The following is a 21,339-nucleotide window of genomic DNA, read 5'->3' as shown; positions in this document are numbered from 1 at the left end:
ATTTTACTCACACAAAACCATTGAAATTCCATATATAGTTAGTTGCACTAACTATATATCGCGCACCCGCAATCCACTGCTGATGATGTCACATATTACATCATTCATGACATGGTCAGTGACATCACTGATGACATCACTGATGACATCTCAAATGACATCACTGATGACATCACTGATGACAACATCCAGTGACTGTATGTTTCTGTAAAGTTAAAATATGTCTTACATATTGAAGAATGAGTGGATGTATAAGTGTCTGGATGAAGGATTTAGTAGGTGCATGACTGACTGTATGAGTGAGTGATTAAATGTGTCTCACTGAGTGCATGGGTTAGTGACTAAACTGTTTTAATTTGTGCATCATTGTGTCTGTTGTTCTGTAATCTGCTGCATGTGTTGATCATTAGCTATATGACTAACTATATGGGTTATTGATTGGTTGCCCAAGTATTTGTATGGGAGATTGAGTATGTGTGTGGGTGGCTGGGAGATGTATGACTCTGTGCATAGATGTGTGAGCAGTTGATTCACTAGATGTATGGGTTCAAAAGTGCACGTGGAAACAGCTGTATGGGCGGTTGACTGTGTGCATGAGTGTATTGGTGAGTGAATGGATATCTCAGTGCTACATGTCAAAGTAAGTACATATGTAAAACACAGTACATGTGAGAGTTGACATATATAAATAACTGTGCATAAGAGCCAGTGAATGTGTGAGTGGCTATATGGATCATTGTGAACTTGTATCAGGGATTGTATAAGAGAGTAAATATGTGTTAGTATATGTTTCAATAAGTAAGGTGTGTATAACTATATAGTTGAGCAAATGGAGGTGTGATTGATTCTTTGCAAGACTGACTAGGTGTGTGAGTAACTCCATGGATGAGTGACAGTCTGTGAGTGTCTGTTTACACTGAGTGTATCTAAGGTTATATTAGAGTCTGAAGAGGTTCATCGTATCATCACATGAATGATGTCATCAGTGATGTGATCAGTAATGTCAAATGAGATGTCATCAGTGATGTCATCAGTGATGTCATTTGAGATGTCATCAGTGATGTCATCAGTGATGTCATTTGAGATGTCATCAGTGATGTCACTGACCATGTCATGAATGATGTAATATGTGACATCATCAGCAGTGGATTGCGGGTGCGCGATATATAGTTAGTGCAACTAACTATATATGGAATTTCAATGGTTTTGTGTGAGTAAAATAAGGTTTTGTAAATGCTAATTCCTAACTATATATGGTCTATAACCCATGGTTTTTTCAGTGAATTTTCAAGGTTTTGTAAATGCTAATTCCTAACTATATATGGTCTATAACCTATGGTTTTTTCAGTGAATTTCAATGGTTTTTTATTAGCAAATATCAAAAGCTTTAAAATGTCAAGTACATGGTAGGTAAAAACATTTTCGTGTTTATGCACGCTGATGCATTCTTTTTTCCTTTTAGTACGCTTCCCAGAACGCTTCCCGGTTCGCGGACCGGGCGCTCCCCACGCAAAAAAACAAAAACTTTTTTTTTTTTTTTTTGCCCTGTGGGGCCCTTTTAAAGCCTCTACATCAAACCTAGGGGGTCAGGGAGGATCTACTATGCCCCCTTATGGTCATTTGCCCCTTCGCTTTGGCCTCCTCTTGTCTCTCGATCCTACCGAGAGACAAGATGGCGGCCGCTACGGACTGTTTGGAATGTTTACAGACACCGGAGAGCCAATCAGCTTCGCTACGCGAAGTACCGTTACGCGTCAAGTACGCGAACCGGAGCGCTGCCCAGAGCGCGCTTACAGATATATATCTTTTTTTGAACGTTAATTTCTCAAAATCCACTGGATCACATATATTGAGACCTAGCAAAGGCACATCGGGCTACCAGTCCCTACAATTTTGCCAAGTTTCGTGCAAATCCATTCAGCCGTTCGGGCTAAAAGTGAGGCCAACCGCCCTATGGAAATTAACATGGGAAAAACACGTTTTGGGACCCCCCTTTTTTCTCAGCCCCCCCCTTGACAAACCCCCCCCAAATTTTCAGTGGCTGCTCAGAAACAAAATGTTCCATTTTCCTGAAAATTTCAGCCAATTCCGTCCACAAACGCCAAAGTTATTAGACATAGAATTTTCAAAAATCCCATAGAGAAAAAATCCTAACTACTGCAATGTGTGCAAGCAGTAGATGTCCTCCTTCAAAATGAGGACATTTTACACACTCAAACATTACAAGCTATGTTCAATGAAAATAACGACATTTCAGACAGTGAAATGTTAGACATTTTATTAAATTTTGAAACACAATCACAATAATAAATAATTGCTTAAAAAATAAAGAAATTAAAAAATAATCAACAAAACAAACAATCAATTAACATACAATATTAGAAAAGTCTATCATTCTTTTTTCCTTTTAGTACGCTTCCCAGAACGCTTCCCGGTTCGCGGACCGGGCGCTCCCCACGCAAAAAAACAAAAAAAAATTATTTATTTTTTTGCCCTGCGGGGCCCTTTTAAAGCCTCTACATCAAACCTAGGGGGTCAGGGAGGATCTACTATGCCCCCTTATGGTCATTTGCCCCTTCGCTTTGGCCTCCTCTTGTCTCTCGATCCTACCGAGAGACAAGATGGCGGCCGCTACGGACTGTTTGGAATGTTTACAGACACCGGAGAGCCAATCAGCTTCGCTACGCGAAGTTCCGTTACGCGTCAAGTACGCGAACCGGAGCGCTGCCCAGAGCGCGCTTACAGATATATATCTTTTTTTGAACGTTAATTTCTCAAAATCCACTGGATCACATATATTGAGACCTAGCAAAGGCACATCGGGCTACCAGTCCCTACAATTTTGCCAAGTTTCGTGCAAATCCATTCAGCCGTTCGGGCTAAAAGTGAGGCCAACCGCCCTATGGAAATTAACATGGAAAAAACACGTTTTGGGACCCCCCTTTTTTCTCAGCCCCCCCTTGACAAACCCCCCCCAAATTTTCAGTGGCTGCTCAGAAACAAAATGTTCCATTTTCCTGAAAATTTCAGCCAATTCCGTCCACAAACGCCAAAGTTATTAGACATAGAATTTTCAAAAATCCCATAGAGAAAAAATCCTAACTATATATACCTACTGGCGACCGCCAGTAGGTAATATATATATATATATATATATATATATATATATATATATATATATATATATATACCTTTGATTATTTTCAAAAGGTATATCATATTTTCCTATAAACCAAAGTTAATTTCTGAGATTTATGCTAAGCTCACATCCCATGTAAAGCTGTTTTTTCATACATTCCATATTAAGAAGAATTTGACATATTTCCTATGAAGAACAAAGTATTTTTGGAGAGAGAAATGAATTTACGTTTGGTATGGTGTTTGGGTGGCAACATTCCCCTGTATCTAATGAAACAGTAGTTAGATGGATAATGTGTTGCACAAGGCTGGTGTATCAAAACAGGCCTTTTTACAGATGCTTCCCTACTTTATTACCACCAGTTGGTCTACTACATGCTGGCTTTCGACTCTGACAGTGCACTAAAGTCTGCTAACCAGCCCCCAATGCCAATTTACGTCCCCCAAAACTGTTATATGTGATTTAGTAACCCCAATTGGCAAAGGACTATAACCCCCTGATAAGTCCCTTTGTATGGTACCAGTGGTACCCAGGGCATGGGTGTTAAAGGGGTCACAAGGGCCTGAATCATTGTTTAGGTAGTCAGGAGGTGTACACGCCCAGAAGGCTTCACACCTCTGGGTTGGAGACATGAAGAATATCAAGAGACTCATAGACATTTTTGGCACTACGACAAATCTACACCATGATCATTTTCAGGAATAAACGTAATCCTTAGACCCCTGTCCATACAGCATGGCAGTTTAATGTGGTTGTTATGATATATTACTTGGAGCTTTGTCATGCCTTTAATGATCTCTCTATGTCTCTTTCTGTCTTTCTTTGAAGCTCATGTTTATAAGAGCATGGTGCCTGAGACAGAACGCACCATGGTGTTCTATAATGAGCCGCGAGTGGACGGGCTGCAGAAACGCGAGGAGAAGCCCATGGAGATGACAGAGCATTTTGAAGGACGATCAGACTTTTTATACTATCGCCGCATCGTCTTCAGCAAGCGACCCAAGAGAGTAGCCATTGCAGGCATGCCCACAGAAGTCAACCCGCGTCCAATTCAGGTACATTAGAATGTCTGTCGACAGCTCATCATTTAGGGCATTCATTCTATCAGACTGCTTTTCTGATCTATGTCTGCTGCCTGCTAATTCGAATTTAAAGAGTATGTTTAAAACGTTACTGTTGTGTGCATAAGAATTATTTTCTTGAATACAATTTGTATGTTTTTAGCATACAACATTTAGGCCAAATCATACACCTGGTCAACCTATTGCAGGAGTCTTGATTTAGGAGACCTATAAGGGATCTGCCCAAGAGTCCTGTGTTGAGATCTGGCCCAGATGTCTCTAGTGGCACATCCGCTTAGAGTGGGAAAGAAGATGCTAGCAATGGCTGAGCTGTGCACGCCTTCAGGATCCCTGGACCCACTGCTGTAACCTAGGAAACTTCAGCATGGAATATGTCCTGGAAGTTTAAACTTTCTCAATGAGAGTCCTATTGCTAGAGAAATTATTAGTGAGTCAAGGGAAGAAAGCTATTAATTTATCATCTGCTTTCTTTAGATATGGCTGTGAGTACACGTTCAGCAGTGTTATAGCTCTAAAAGTTCTGAAAGTCCTATCACAGATGTTATAGCTCCAAGACTTAGGATATAAATATGTTTAGCAAAAACTATGGCTCTGAAAAACTCCTATCTTGTTGTGCCATAGACATACATACGTTCAGCTCAAGAGACTCGCAATGCAAAGCGTACTTACATGAAGAAGAGGGTGAAGCTGAAAATGCCAGGGCAGGAGATGGGGACTGCCAAGCCAGATTAGGGAACTAAAGTGGGCAAATTCTGGCAGGGTGACCTTTAAAGCATTCAAAGAATTCTACAGGCAAATTGATGCAGAGAAAGAAGCTAGTGTCTCTTAAACAAGTCCAGAATTTACATAAGTAGCATAGTGCAGGATATTAAATAAATGGAAACTTCTTGAGATCTTTGTAGCAGAAGTCTGAGTGGATGGTGTAATTCGAAAGCAGGAGTTAGAGTTTCCTTTACGGATCTGAGGTTTGAACAATAAAGAGCTAACAGCCCATGAACCTCTAAAAATGACCATTTGCGAAAGAAAACGAAGGAAAGTGAAAAGCTAGTGAGAACATCTTAACTTTATGTATAACTGCACTAACTCTTTAAGCAAACCAGGCAAATCGTCTATTAAATAGGACATTGTTTTAGTTTCTAAGTCGCCATTTTTTTCTACATTCAATATAGCTTAACCTAACGTTCCTGGGGGCATATTTACAAGCCCCTTGGGTCCTCGGTGTGGCACTTTTTTTTGACGCAGCAGGGGCACAGTGTGATGTTCCATATTTACAAGGCCAGGTAAAGCTACCCTGCGTGGCTTTTCATACGGTCCATTTTCACATAGCAATTTTCATGAACGAGGCGTGCCATGGGTATTTCTGTGGGTGTTCCCATGCAACACCAATGGATTGTGCTGCCTTTCAGATTTATAACGTTTCGTAAACCTTGGAATGCGTCAGAACCCTAAGCCTCCCCAGGGTAGGCGTAAGGAGGCACAACGAGGAGAAATACTTTTATTTATCCTTGTTTCCGCCTCTTTCTATGCGTGCTGCATTCTGCAGCACACATAGAAAGAGGAAAATGCCTCTTGTTTTTGTTTTTGTGCAGGAAGGTGCCTCTTCTTGCACAAAAACAATCATTCACGTAACGCAGGCACCCTTGCACCACAGTGCCTGCATTGGCGCATGGCAGGCAATTATGGCATGGCAGGCAATTGTGCGTCAGCGCAGGGAGGAAAACAGGGATACCTCATATTGTTGTAAATATGACGCATCCCTGTGCTTTGAAAGTAGCTCAGCACGGTGCAGCCTGATAGCTTGCGACACCGCGCTGCGTCACTTTCTTGTAAGTAAGGCCCATGATTTTTACTCACTGTTGGGCAAGGTCACTTTCTTCAGCCCTTTTTCCTGAGATAAAGTCGTTTTTCATGTTTCATATTAATAGATCAACAGTGCCTTCTCATTTTGTGAAGTACTAACCTTATGTAAAAAAGGAAGATTCAGAAGGCTCTGCATCTGCTCTGCATGTTATGGTTTCCTGATAGTCTGTATGTCACAGAATGCCCACATTTTCAGAAACTGTTCGAAGGTCATTGAAAGATGGGAAGCTAGGCAGCTAAGAGGTAAAAAAGCCCAGACATCATCCACAATGAAGAGGCTCAGGCCTACTGAGCATTCATTGTTAAGATTGCCATTAGGGTATTCAATATCAAAACATTGGACTTCGAAGCATTCACTGTCAAAATGGATGTCACAAAGCAGGCATGTATTGTCAAAACCATCGACACTGAGGAAGAAAGCATCAAAGATATTAGTGTTCAGTGGTGCTTTGGCTTCTCCTCGAACCAAATGAGTAGCCTCTCCTGTATCTGTTTCCTTTCAGTCCCTTCAATATATACATCTCTGAAGTATTTTCCCCCTACCCTTTTTGCAACAGGAAAAGGAAAAAGTGTATGTATGCTACTGACACCGATTGTATGCTGAATACATGTCCTCTACGTGATCAGGCACCATAGGCCACTATACCAGGCATTATGGGGTGAGCAGAAACACAACTACAGAAACAGCATGGAGCTCATACTCACTGGCTTCTCTGACAAAGTCTCCAATCAGAACCTTACTGCTTGATGACTGTGGAAAATCAGGGGTCCCTACCTCATCAGAGGGGCGGAAGCGACAGGGGTCTCCCACCCCCATGCCGGCACAAACAGCATCCCGGGGTCATTGGACTTCCTCTCTTCACCCACAGGATCCGCAACACATTGCCGACCCGGAACCCGGCAAACCGGAAACCGGAAGCGAAGTCCCGACCAGTGACCCGGAACCCGAACCATCCGGAAGCGGAAGTGCAGCAACTACGCTCCACCAGGAACGTAGAAAAGACGGGAAAGCAGTCAAAACCTTGTTCAGCCCAGCGGACTCGTGGCAGGAGAAAGCGAACGGCGCGGAACCCCGACGGAGAGTGGACGAGGAGAGGAGAACGTTGAGAAGGCGGAAAGCGGAGAACAGGAGGAGGAAGAAGACCTGTGGTCGGAGGACTGGTGGCGACCTCCGGAGGTGGCTGGAGAGCGGCCGCAACTCGGATGAGAGTTGCGGCGGGGCACGTGAGTACTCTCTATCCTTTCTCCGTGTCCCTGTGTAAATATAGTGTAAATACCTGTAGAGCTTGTACATAGAGTGTCACGAGCACCCTGCACTGTTTATATAGATAAACGAAGTATCACGAGCACCTTGTGTATATATATCACTCCCCTTGCACTGACCCGGGCACCCCAACCACCATACCCCTCCCGCTTGCAATTGACCCTCTCCCTCTACCCTTCCCGCCTCCCCTCCCACACTTCTCCTTCCTGACCAACGCACTCCCGGTGAAGGTGACAGTACTCGATAGTCCTCATCGGACCGGACTAACCCCAACTTGTTCTCTCTTTTACATATCTCCGAGGAGACCCATCACCCGACCGTCGTCTGATGACCACAACCTACAGAGCATCCCGGACAAAGACATCAACCCTACAACAGAACTCTTCCGTCACGACGCTCTCTCTGGACTTCCTCCTTTATGCCACTGTGGAATACTACTGTGTGTCCTACCTCTGAATAAAACCCGAAACCATAGCTCAATATATCCGGCCTCCCAGCCTGTTATTCCGGTCCGCCTCACCCACAACTCCACAGGTGGTGTCAGAAGTGGGATACACCGGAAGCATGGAGGCCGCGGTTAAGCAGCTAGCGGAGAGCCAGGAGGTGCTTGGAAAAATGATGGAGAGATTCCTCAAGACCGCCGAGGATGACCGTGGCCAACTCCACGACGTCCTTAAAGGACAGGGAACAGCTCAGGACCAAGCCCTCGAGAAACTGACCACCGTCATGGGACAACAACGGCCCACCACCTCCTTACCCTCAGTGGTCCTCCAAAAATATGTGTCGGGTGAAGACCCCGACTATTTTTTTACCAATTTTGAGCGCTTGGCGCAGGCTGCTGCATGGCCTGCCGATCGCTGGAGCCACTATCTTGGTCCACTATTGACAGGCGAACTACAGGCTGCCTATCAGCAGGCCAATATCCAGGGAGTGACCCCCTACCAAGACGTCAAAACCTGCATACTTGAGAGACTGGGAATCGACGACGAAACATACAGGGTTCGTTTACGTCAGGCCAGAGAGGGCCCCCAAGAAACACCGCGGGCTCTCTCATTTCGGATTCAAGACTTGGCAAACCGATGGCTAAAACCGGCCACCGCCACGAAGGAAGAGATCCTTTCCAAGATATATTTGGAACAGTACCTGGCCTCTCTTCATCCAGCCACCCAGAAATGGGTGAGACAACACGCCCGCCTGACCTTGGACAGCGCGGTGGAGATAGCCAGTGCCTACAGCAGAGCCCAGGAGTCCCAACGGGTCAAGGAAGAACCACATCCCCGCGTCCCTCATGGCAACCACTCACGGCCACCCAGACCACCAAACCCGGTCAGAAGACCGGATCCAGCTCCCCTGATGCCATACCCAATCCTGCCTCGACCTCCCCCACCTGGGCCACAGTGCTATCACTGTGGAGGATACGGGCACATAGCCCGGGTGTGTCCTCAAAAGGAAGAACCTATGGACATAGGGATGGCACGGAACTATGTGTGCCTCACTAACGATGACACCCCACCACCTTTTCGCTGTCCCGTGCGTATAGACGGACACCGTATGATGGCCTTGGCAGATACGGGGTGTAGACATAGCGTCCTCAGACCCCAGGAACTACCCCATCCTGTCGGACCCCTTACCGGGACTGTCGCTATAAAGTGTGTTCACGGCGACACCAAGTGTTATCCAACGGCCCAAGTAAGGGTACAACAAAACACAGACATGGGAAGAATGTTAACAGTCGGGCTGGTTCCTACCCTCCCGGAACAAGCCATACTAGGCAGCGATTACAGCGGTCTTCCCCACCTCTTGAAAGACACTACAGACTCCCTAAGGAAATGGTGGGCGGAGGCCCCGTTTCCGCATGGATCTCCAACCACAGACTCTCCCTCAAAACCCGGAAAATCTAAGAACCAAAAGAAAAGAGAAAAGAGAACCTTTACAGGTGCGTTCCCTGCTCTTGTCGAAGTTCATCCTTGGGAAACAGACCGCGAGTTCCGAGCTGCCCAGCAAGAGGATCCCGTCTTACAGGAGGCTTGGAATCGTGCCCTGGACGATGAGGACCCACTGCACGTAGGTCCTTACTTCTTTCGTAAACACGGACTCCTCTATAGGAAAGGGGGGCCCCAGGATCCCACACAGCTGGTTATCCCCGGATTATTCCGGGAAAAAGTCCTCTACCTGGCCCACAGTCATTTGCTGGGAGGACATTTCAGTGACCTAAAAACCGGCCAAACTATCCTTGAGAAGTTCTACTGGCCGGGTGTCCATGGACAAATAAAACAATACTGTAGGGAGTGTCCGGTCTGCCAGAGAAACAGCCGGTATCGACCCCCTCGTGTGCCTCTCCAACCCCTTCCTCTTATTGATGTCCCTTTTTCCCGAGTGGGTATGGACCTGATAGGTCCCCTGTTGCCCTCCAGGACGGGTTGCAGGTACGCCCTGGTGTTAGTGGATTACGCCACCAGGTTCCCGGAGGCCATCCCTTTGAAGCAGCCCACAACACAAAATATCGCTAAAGCCCTTATCTCCATTTTCAGTAGGGTAGGATTCCCTCATGAGATTTTAACAGATCAGGGTACTCCTTTCGTGTCCTCCCTCATGCGCCAAGTATGCGCCAATTTGGGTATCAAACAGATAAGGACTTCGGCCTATCACCCCCAGACAGACGGGTTAGTGGAGAGATATAATGCCACCCTAAAGGCCACCCTGAAGAAGCTCCTGGGCCTGGAAAGTAAAAGGTGGGAGGAGATGCTTCCCCTAGCCCTCTTCGCCATTCGATGCAAAGTGCAAAGTAGCACCGGGTATTCCCCATACGAGCTGTTATATGGCCGTGCCCCGAGGACCTTGTTAGACATGGCTCGCGAGGCATGGGAAGCAGAGCCAGACCGGACCCGGCCTCTCCCCGAGTATGTCGATAACCTCCGAACCCACTTGACCCAAATCAGAGAAATAGTGCGGCAGAATCTGACAGCAGCACAGGTCACACAAAAACAGCAGTATAACAAAGGAACCAAGGCCCGTTCTTTCAATCCAGGAGAGCTGGTGTTGTTACTCCTGCCATCCTCCGACCATAAACTATTGGGACATTGGCAGGGCCCTTTCCCTATCGTAAGACAAGTGACTCCCGTCACCTATGAACTAGAGCTGGATGCCAACCGAAGTGTCACCCAGATCTACCACGTCAACCTGTTGAAGAAGTGGGAGGGACCCCTCCCTGTCCTAACAGGCTCACTCCCTCTGCCCTTCGAGGGCTGTATAGACCCTGACCTTCCTGAAACCAACAAACAGGACCTTAAGCGGGCCTTGTCCTCGGTCCAAGCAGTGTTTTCCTCCCTACCCGGACACTCCACCATAGTGGAACATGCCATCCACACAGAAGCAGGGAAAATCGTGCGACAAAGACCCTACCGGATCCCTGAAGCACGCCGAACAGTTATAAAAGAAGAGATCGCCCAAATGCTGGAGATGGGTATAATTGAACCGTCTAACAGTAGTTGGAATTCCCCCATCGTGTTAGTACCCAAACCTGATGGCTCCACCCGTTTCTGCATTGATTTCAGGGAGGTGAATAAAATCTCGGCTTTCGACTCCTATCCCCTGCCTCGAGTGGACGAGATGGTGGAACAGATAGGCAAGGCTGAATACATCAGTACCCTGGACTTGTGTAAAGGGTACTGGCAGATCCCTTTAAAACCGGAAGACAAACCTAAAACTGCGTTTTCAACGCCTGAGGGTTTGTTTCACTTCAAAGTAATGCCCTTCGGGCTCCATGGGGCCCCTGCGACTTTTCAAAGGGCCATGAACCTGGTCTTACGACCCCATACCGACTTTGCCGGGGCGTACTTAGACGACATAGTTATCTACAGTGATAGCTGGGAAAAACACCTACTCCATTTACAGGCAGTGGTACACTCCCTGGGTAGTCATGGGTTCACCATTAACCCCGCCAAGACGACCTTGGCGGCCCGAAGTGTGAAGTATCTGGGGTATCTCTTAGGAGAGGGGGTCATTCGTCCCCAAAACAATAAAATACAAGCCGTACACTCCATACCCTTCCCTCACACAAAGAGAGAACTCCGTGCCTTTCTCGGATTGCTAGGGTATTACCGGAGGTTCATTCCCCGGTTCTCCCAGATAGCCGCTCCCTTGACAGACCTTTTGAAGAAGTCCGCTAAAACCGAAGAGAAGTTGCAACAACCCACTCCTGTCCTCCTGCAGACCTTCAATCACCTCAAGCAATCCCTGTTGTCAGAACCCGTGTTGGTCAGTCCGGACTATTCCCGTCCATTTATCCTGCAGACGGATGCCTCCGATCAGGGTTTGGGGGCGGTCCTGTCCCAGAAAGACGAACAAGGGGTAGAAAAACCGGTTCTGTACATCAGTCGGAAGCTCTTCCAGCGAGAGCAAAACTATGCAGTCATAGAGAAAGAGGCTCTGGCGATTAAGTGGGCAGTGGACAGTCTCAGGTACTATTTAGAGGGCCGGGAATTTGTTCTGTACACAGACCATGCACCTCTTGAGTGGATGGCCCGCAATCGGGGCCACAACGACAGGGTCCTTAGGTGGTTCCTATCGTTACAGCCATTCCGTTTCAAAACGCTACATCGAAAGGGACTAGACCAGGGCAATGCTGATTACCTCTCACGTTATCCCGCTCCTTCCACCCCTACTAGTAAGACAGCTAGGGAAAGGGGATGTGGAAAATCAGGGGTCCCTACCTCATCAGAGGGGCGGAAGCGACAGGGGTCTCCCACCCCCATGCCGGCACAAACAGCATCCCGGGGTCATTGGACTTCCTCTCTTCACCCACAGGATCCGCAACACATTGCCGACCCGGAACCCGGCAAACCGGAAACCGGAAGCGAAGTCCCGACCAGTGACCCGGAACCCGAACCATCCGGAAGCGGAAGTGCAGCAACTACGCTCCACCAGGAACGTAGAAAAGACGGGAAAGCAGTCAAAACCTTGTTCAGCCCAGCGGACTCGTGGCAGGAGAAAGCGAACGGCGCGGAACCCCGACGGAGAGTGGACGAGGAGAGGAGAACGTTGAGAAGGCGGAAAGCGGAGAACAGGAGGAGGAAGAAGACCTGTGGTCGGAGGACTGGTGGCGACCTCCGGAGGTGGCTGGAGAGCGGCCGCAACTCGGATGAGAGTTGCGGCGGGGCACGTGAGTACTCTCTATCCTTTCTCCGTGTCCCTGTGTAAATATAGTGTAAATACCTGTAGAGCTTGTACATAGAGTGTCACGAGCACCCTGCACTGTTTATATAGATAAACGAAGTATCACGAGCACCTTGTGTATATATATCACTCCCCTTGCACTGACCCGGGCACCCCAACCACCATACCCCTCCCGCTTGCAATTGACCCTCTCCCTCTACCCTTCCCGCCTCCCCTCCCACACTTCTCCTTCCTGACCAACGCACTCCCGGTGAAGGTGACAGTACTCGATAGTCCTCATCGGACCGGACTAACCCCAACTTGTTCTCTCTTTTACATATCTCCGAGGAGACCCATCACCCGACCGTCGTCTGATGACCACAACCTACAGAGCATCCCGGACAAAGACATCAACCCTACAACAGAACTCTTCCGTCACGACGCTCTCTCTGGACTTCCTCCTTTATGCCACTGTGGAATACTACTGTGTGTCCTACCTCTGAATAAAACCCGAAACCATAGCTCAATATATCCGGCCTCCCAGCCTGTTATTCCGGTCCGCCTCACCCACAACTCCACAATGACATTACCATATTTCTGAATGCTTTGACTAGTGGAGGTGATGGAGCGGTAATTTCTTCTGGTAGTTTCTCAATGTAAAACCTTCATGCTACCTCTAATTTACCGCTCAAAACGTGTTGGGCCCTTCACACCATGTATTACCTTCAGGATATTTTAAATACTCATGAACAGTAAAAACTGCAATTATTATTCAAGTCAATAAAGAGAGTTGTTGAGTATTTTAAAGGGTTTTATTTTCTAGACAAAAGTTAATTTTTCTCTGACCCTTTATTCATTAGTAAAATATCAATAAGGTTACAGAATTTGGAGAACAAGAAAAAATAGCATTAATAAGGAACACATTACAGTCTGCATATAAGCATAACATGTAGGAAAGAAAATGTGGGGCAAAATTCTTAAAGAGTTTCTAAGAAAAATAGTCTTGTAAGGCTAATCAATAATTAAATAGTTGGCAAAAACCTCCCATAAAGAGAAATAAATGCATAAGTCAAATGAATCTTTTCAGACCTAATTAATTAGTCAAAGCATAAACTTAAAGTTTAGCATCTAATTCTATCCTGATCCACTGCACTCTCTGTCTGTCTGTGTCTAAAGAGGAAAACAGCCCCTCCTTCATGAGACCTCAAAGGAATGTGGCCTGCAGTGCCAAAATATGACATGGAAGCAAGAAACCTCCCCCTGACTCTCCTCGGACGCAACTCCGCCCTTCAGCAATCTCCCGGGACGTTTCTCGTACCTAACCCATAGAGTGTCTGTTCTAATCTGTTCCTTCTCTCAAGAGCTCACACACCCCCCTAATGAGCCTAGAAGCCAGCTGAGCTGAGAAAGCCAGCCCCTCCTCCCCTCCGGAGAGGTCATTATTTATACTCTAATTATTGGCAGACTACACAAGATGTAGCATCTTCAGGAAAACTTATATGTGATTGGTCAGTCATGATGGCATTAGGTCTCACTGTCCTGACTCATTCTAAAATCCTGACTATACCAGTTTTAACAAAAGAAGCGCAAATGATTTAATACATTTTATATGTTTGCAACTTTTACTAGGAAAAATGTTTCATTCTAATTCGTCCTTCCTTCCTTCCACAGTGCAGTCAGATGGATACTTTTAACTAACTGGTACATTGGCACAGTCACAAGAATGTACAGTTCAAGATGTCCTTGACTTCTTGTCATGAGGAAAGCTGGCTCAGTCTGCGCATGCACCCTTCTCTTTACAAGTCATAGCCTTGATGGATTCACAGGCAGCCATGTTTTGTGTAGGCCCCAAAAATAAAACAGACACAAAGAAAATATTATTTTCATGTAAATCAGCCCTTTATGTTTCCCAACTCCATACTAATATCCCTTATAAATGTTTACCTAGCCAAGCTATTAGTATAAAGCTGCTTTTTCTAATTTGTGTACAACATGCAAAAATGTTCAATGTGCAAAATAGCATTTTCATGCTTTAGTGTACATTTTAAAAGCACACACAGTTACTACAGCGCACACAACAACATGCTTTAATGTTTTAGATAGCTTTTCATGCAAAAAAGCATTTAGTCCCCTGTGTAGTGTTTGGTGCATTATTAATTCACACACATTATAAAAAGAGGTGTTATTAACTGAAAATATTTATCAAAATATGCAACAAGTCAAAGTCTTTTAAGACAGAAATAGTGAATTTAGATTACAAGGGATGAGCTGGGAAGAGAGAAACACATTCTATTAATCTTCAAAGCTAAAAAGGCCATTTTTCTGTACATTGCAAAAAAACACATGTTAATTCACCACAACCATTTCAGACTGAATAGGCCTCACTTTCATGTTTTTCATGTGCCATGTTTTTAACTTGCACCAAAATGTGCGTGGCAATTTAAATGCAGTCTGTCTGAAGCACAATAATAAAACAATGCCTGACTGCAGATGAAATCTGCTCCATCAATCCACCCTTCTGATGATTCAAATCATAATAACATGATTTATAATTCATCACACATATTTCATTTCACAAATGACATATATATATATTTTTTTAAATTGCAAAAGCTGAGCATATAACAATTTTACTTCTATTTCTAAGGTAAACACAAGTTTGGTCTGTAATTAGATCATATATAGCCAAGCTCAAATGTTTTAGTGCAGAAATCTGTAAGTAGCTTCTTGGATAAGTTAGTCTTCTTTAAAATAAGTAACTAAAATAATAAAAAAGGAATTCAACAGGACAGTTTCAGCATTTCTTTGCTCATTGTCATCAGCTTGCCTTAGTAGTATGAGTAACGTATGTCGGCCTGTAGGTTTCTTAGATGACTTTATATCTCACGTGGAAGGTTGAATCTCCGATTCTAAAAACGGAGCCGCCTTTAATCGTACTCCAACGTCGGGTTCTCCAAGACCCTCGGCTGAACGCCGCGTACGCCGAGGGTCTTGGAGCCGATACCCTATTACAGGTTCGGCATCTTATATTATATTGTTCCCGCACTGTTCTCAAGCACTTTGGCTGTTACAGCATTCCGGGAGATCCCGACGTTGGAGTACGATTAAAGGCGGCTCCGTTTTTAGAATCGGAGATTCAACCTTCCACTTTGAATGTAAAGTCATCTAAGAAACCTACAGGCCGACATACGTTACTCATACTACTAAGAATACATATCTGGCTGGTATAGTTCATCATGTTGAACCGTATCGCACTCTGATCCCCCTTTTTCTTCGGACTTTCAAGTTCACCATTTTTCGCCCTGACGAAGTTCCTAAGGCAAAGAGAGGAACGAAACGCGTTGGCTGTGCCTATGATGTCCAAAAGAATTTCTACATAAAGAAGAATTTACATAAAACCATCCCTGACATTGACTTCTTTGGAGTGCACCTTCTATTCTGTTCGAATATTTTGATTAATTACGCATCCTACGGCAGCGGATGTCGGAAGAGTCTGCACCACCACTAACTAGGAACTAAATGAACTGTTGTGCTTGACCTGGTCTGCTGCTTTGGTTCTTTTGACTTTCTGTTATAAAGATGGCAAAAGGACACATTTTCCAGCAGTACAACATCCATACCTGAATTTCCACAAACGAAAACACCTTTACTTCCATCCTGCATTCTTTTAATCTGTACCCAATCAACATCCTTTGCTGGCACTCTGCCCTTCATGAAAATAATCACTGCTATATTTTCCTCCATAACAACTGAAAATGATGGTGCATTCATGCAAACCCTTTTCATTGTCTCTTCACCTGGCCTTTCCACAACAACTTTAGATTCAAACCACAATTCTGTTTGCATGGCAATGTAAACGAACATTTCCAAATTAATGCACAACTCCTTTAACATTTCAACAAATCCATCAGCTTGTGGGTACCACAGCAGAATTCTGTCTCTCAATTGTGGGATGATGTTCAGAAATGCTGCAAGTTCACTTTTATCCTGTGTCATATGCACATACATTTCTCTCACCTGTTCTCTCAATGAATAAGCAAAAGCTTCTCCCTCATTCTGCTTATTATTTTTCTCAACTAGATCTGGTGGCTTCGTTTCCTTATCCATTTTCCTTGCTAGGTCTGGTTGTTTCTTTTTCTTCTCATGTTTTCTTGCCCACTTGTCTCCTAATTTGCCCAACCCATTGCATTTGAAAATATATTTTATATCTGCAATGTGCAAATGCATTCCTGAAGAACACATTTTCTCATTTGCTTCCTCATACATGTGTACCCTAAAACTTTTCTGAAATGGAAAACGTCCTGAAACATCAGTTTCATATTTTTGAGCCAAATCTGTCAGTCCATTAAGTGTAGTTAATGCACATGCAGCTGTTTCCTTGCTCAGGGAAATTAATTATTTTTCCTGACAATGGTTCACATTTTCATTATTTAAACAGCAAGGACTGTGAATTTCTTCATGTTCACATGTTCCATTTAAAACACTAAGCTGTCTCTCTTTTTCATGGTCTGGGTTAATATGTTCCCCCATGTTCTCTATCTTTTTAATCACTGCTGCTTCCTCAAAGCAGGTTTGAAAAATCCCATTTTCAAATATATTAATTTAATTCTGGGCTGCAGAAGTTGTAAATACCAATTTTCTCTCACCTTTCAGTGCTGGGGTAATTTCTGTTCAATAATCTGTGAATTCTTACTTCAATATTTCTCTTAATCAATAACTCTGTTAGTTACAACATAAATACATTCGCTACTCTGTCTGTTGTGCTAAATAAAGGATAGATTTATATTCACTGCAAGTAACACATTCCGCTTACCCTTCACAAAGTAAGACTTTCCGTTTACTCTTCAAACACTACAGGCAAATCCCTTCCGCTTACCTTTCACTCAAGCTCAGAAGAACCTGCTATTCCTTTGGACTTATCCGTCAGGATATATCTTAGTCCAAAATTTCACCAGCGAACCCTTTTGCTATCAATCAAGCTCAGAAGAACCTGCTACTCCTTTAGTGTGACCCTTTCTAGGTGATATCAGACCAAAGTTTCACCAGCGAACTCTTTGCTATCAATCACTCACACAGAAAATAGTCCCTAATTTAACACTGCCAGCCCTACCTAGCTTCTCAGTGTTATTCCAACAGACGAGTAACCTCAGTGCAGTGTGGCTTCCATTTACCACCCGCTATTCCTTCCCGGGATTCCACAGGTGTGCATACCTGCGTGTTCAGACAACATAGAACAAGACACTTACTTAACATGAAGAGTTAAAACATGTAATCAATAACCAAAAAAGTATGTCCTATGAAATTACCAATATAATCAATAACACCATCAATTCAAAATGAGCAAAATTTAACCAACTATAAAAAACGTAATATTTTCAACACTTCAAAAATATATGCTAGCACATTAACAATATTTCACAACCCTATTGATACTCACACCACTTCTTGCATCACCTTCCAGTACTGCTTTGCCAGTCTTCAGGTTCTGACCATTGGAGTCTGGAATCAGGACTTGGACATTTTATCTAACTTGGGCAATTATTTTACTTCCCTCCTAAGGTCAATGATCCATTAGTTGAATAGTTGATGGTGAAATCAATAATCATTAATCACCAAACTAATCAATAATGACCATCCTCTGATTACCAAAAACGGATGGAGCGGTAATTTCTTCTGGTAGTTTCTCAATGTAAAACCTTCATGCTACCTCTAATTTACCGCTCAAAAGGTGTTGGGCCCTTCACACCATGTATTACCTTCAGGATATTTTAAATAATCATGAACAGTAAAAACTGCAATTATTATTAAAGCCAATAAAGAGAGTTCTTGAGTATTTTAAAGGGTTTTATTTTCTAGACAAAAGTAAATTTTTCTCTGACCCTTTATTCATTAGTAAAATATCAATCAGGTTACAGAATTTGGAGAACAGGAAAAAATAGCATTAATAAAGAACACATTACAGTCTGCATATGAGCATAACATGTAGGAAATAAAATGTGGCGCAAAATTCTTAAAGAGTTTCTAAGAAAAATAGTCTTGTAAGGCTAATCAATAATTAAATAGTTGGCAAAAATCTCCCATAAAGAGAAATAAATGCATAAGTCAAATACATCTTTTCAGACCTAATTAATTAGTCAAAGCATAAACTTAAAGTTTAGCATCTAATTCTATCCTGATCCACTGCACTCTCTGTCTGTCTGTGTCTAAAGACGAAAACAGCCCCTCCTTCACGAGACCTCAAAGGAATGTGGCCTGCAGTGCCAAAATATGACGTGGAAGCAAGAAACCTCCCCCTGACTCTCTTCGGACGCAACTCCGCCCTTCAGCAATCTCCCGGGACGTTTCTCGTACCTAACCCATAGAGTGTCTGTTCTAATCTGTTCCTTCTCTCAAGAGCTCACACACCCCCCTAATGAGCCTAGAAGCGAGCTGAGCTGAGAAAGCCAGCCCCTCCTCCGGAGAGGTCATTATTTATACTCTAATTATTGGCAGACTACACAAAGATGTAGCATCTTCAGGAAAACTTGTACGTGATTGGTCAGTCATGATGGCATTAGGTCTCACTGTCCTGACTCATTCTAAAATCCTGACTATACCAGTTTTAACAAAAGAAGCGCAAATGATTTAATACATTTTATATGTTTGCAACTTTTACTAGGAAAAATGTTTCATTCTAATTCGTCCTTCCTTCCTTCCACAGTGCAGTCAGATGGATACTTTTAACTAACTGGTACATTGGCACAGTCACAAGAATGTACAGTTCAAGATGTCCTTGACTTCTTGTCATGAGGAAAGCTGGCTCAGTCTGCGCATGCACCCTTCTCTTTACAAGTCATAGCCTTGATGGATTCACAGGCAGCCATGTTTTGTGTAGGCCCCAAAAATAAAACAGACACAAAGAAAATATAATTTTCATGTAAATCAGCCCTTTATGTTTCCCAACTCCATACTAATATCCCTTATAAATGTTTACCTAGCCAAGCTATTAGTATAAAGCTGCTTTTTCTAATTTGTGTACAACATGCAAAAATGTGCAATGTGCAAAATAGCATTTTCATGCTTTAGTGTACATTTTAAAAGCAAACACAGTTACTACAGCGCACACAACAACATGCTTTAATGTTTTAGATAGCTTTTCATGCAAAAAAGCATTTAGTCCCCTGTGTAGTGTTTGGTGCATTATTAATTCACACACATTATAAAAAGAGGTGTTATTAACTGAAAATATTTATCAAAATATGCAACACGTCAAAGTCTTTTAAGACAGAAATAGTGAATTTAGATTACAAGGGATGAGCTGGGAAGAGAGAAACACATTCTATTAATCTTCAAAGCTAAAAAGGCCATTTTTCTGTACATTGCAAAAAAACACATGTTAATTCACCACAACCATTTCAGACTGAATAGGCCTCACTTTCATGTTTTTCATGTGCCATGTTTTTAACTTGCACCAAAATGTGCGTGGCAATTTAAATGCAGTCTGTCTGAAGCACAATAATAAAACAATGCCTGACTGCAGATGAAATCTGCTCCATCAATCCACCCTTCTGATGATTCAAATCATAATAACATGATTTATAATTCATCACACATATTTCATTTCACAAATGACATATATATATATTTTTTTAAATTGCAAAAGCTGAGCATATAACAATTTTACTTCTATTTCTAAGGTAAACACAAGTTTGGTCTGTAATTAGATCATATATAGCCAAGCTCAAATGTTTTAGTGCAGAAATCTGTAAGTAGCTTCTTGGATAAGTTAGTCTTCTTTAAAATAAGTAACTAAAATAATAAAAAAGGAATTCAACAGGACAGTTTCAGCATTTCTTTGCTCATTGTCATCAGCTTGCCTTAGTAGTATGAGTAACGTATGTCGGCCTGTAGGTTTCTTAGATGACTTTATATCTCACGTGGAAGGTTGAATCTCCGATTCTAAAAACGGAGCCGCCTTTAATCGTACTCCAACGTCGGGTTCTCCAAGACCCTCGGCTGAACGCCGCGTACGCCGAGGGTCTTGGAGCCGATACCCTATTACAGGTTCGGCATCTTATATTATATTGTTCCCGCACTGTTCTCAAGCACTTTGGCTGTTACAGCATTCCGGGAGATCCCGACGTTGGAGTACGATTAAAGGCGGCTCCGTTTTTAGAATCGGAGATTCAACCTTCCACTTTGAATGTAAAGTCATCTAAGAAACCTACAGGCCGACATACGTTACTCATACTACTAAGAATACATATCTGGCTGGTATAGTTCATCATGTTGAACCGTATCGCACTCTGATCCCCCTTTTTCTTCGGACTTTCAAGTTCACCATTTTTCGCCCTGACGAAGTTCCTAAGGCAAAGAGAGGAACGAAACGCGTTGGCTGTGCCTATGATGTCCAAAAGAATTTCTACATAAAGAAGAATTTACATAAAACCATCCCTGACATTGACTTCTTTGGAGTGCACCTTCTATTCTGTTCGAATATTTTGATTAATTACGCATCCTACGGCAGCGGATGTCGGAAGAGTCTGCACCACCACTAACTAGGAACTAAATGAACTGTTGTGCTTGACCTGGTCTGCTGCTTTGGTTCTTTTGACTTTCTGTTATAAAGATGGCAAAAGGACACATTTTCCAGCAGTACAACATCCATACCTGAATTTCCACAAACGAAAACACCTTTACTTCCATCCTGCATTCTTTTAATCTGTACCCAATCAACATCCTTTGCTGGCACTCTGCCCTTCATGAAAATAATCACTGCTATATTTTCCTCCATAACAACTGAAAATGATGGTGCATTCATGCAAACCCTTTTCATTGTCTCTTCACCTGGCCTTTCCACA

General features: G+C 43.6%; 1 protein-coding gene across 3 annotated transcripts in view; it reads left to right on the top strand.

Moving 5' to 3' along the window:
* Window positions 1-21,339, top strand: part of DRC7 (dynein regulatory complex subunit 7) — a 323,191-nt gene that overhangs the window by 213,359 nt on the left and 88,493 nt on the right. For all 3 annotated transcript variants that reach the window (XM_078669530.1, XM_078669529.1, XM_078669531.1), the window contains exon 12: window positions 3,968-4,194. In XM_078669530.1, the coding sequence (XP_078525656.1) occupies window positions 3,968-4,194 (227 nt within the window). The remainder of the gene's footprint in view (window positions 1-3,967; window positions 4,195-21,339) is intronic.

Source organism: Lissotriton helveticus, chromosome 12, assembly GCF_964261635.1.
Source record: "Lissotriton helveticus chromosome 12, aLisHel1.1, whole genome shotgun sequence".
Classification (NCBI taxonomy): Eukaryota; Metazoa; Chordata; class Amphibia; order Caudata; family Salamandridae; genus Lissotriton; species Lissotriton helveticus.
The sequence above is the reverse complement of the archived record's forward strand: the minus strand, read 5'-3'. Positions and strand labels throughout refer to the sequence as shown.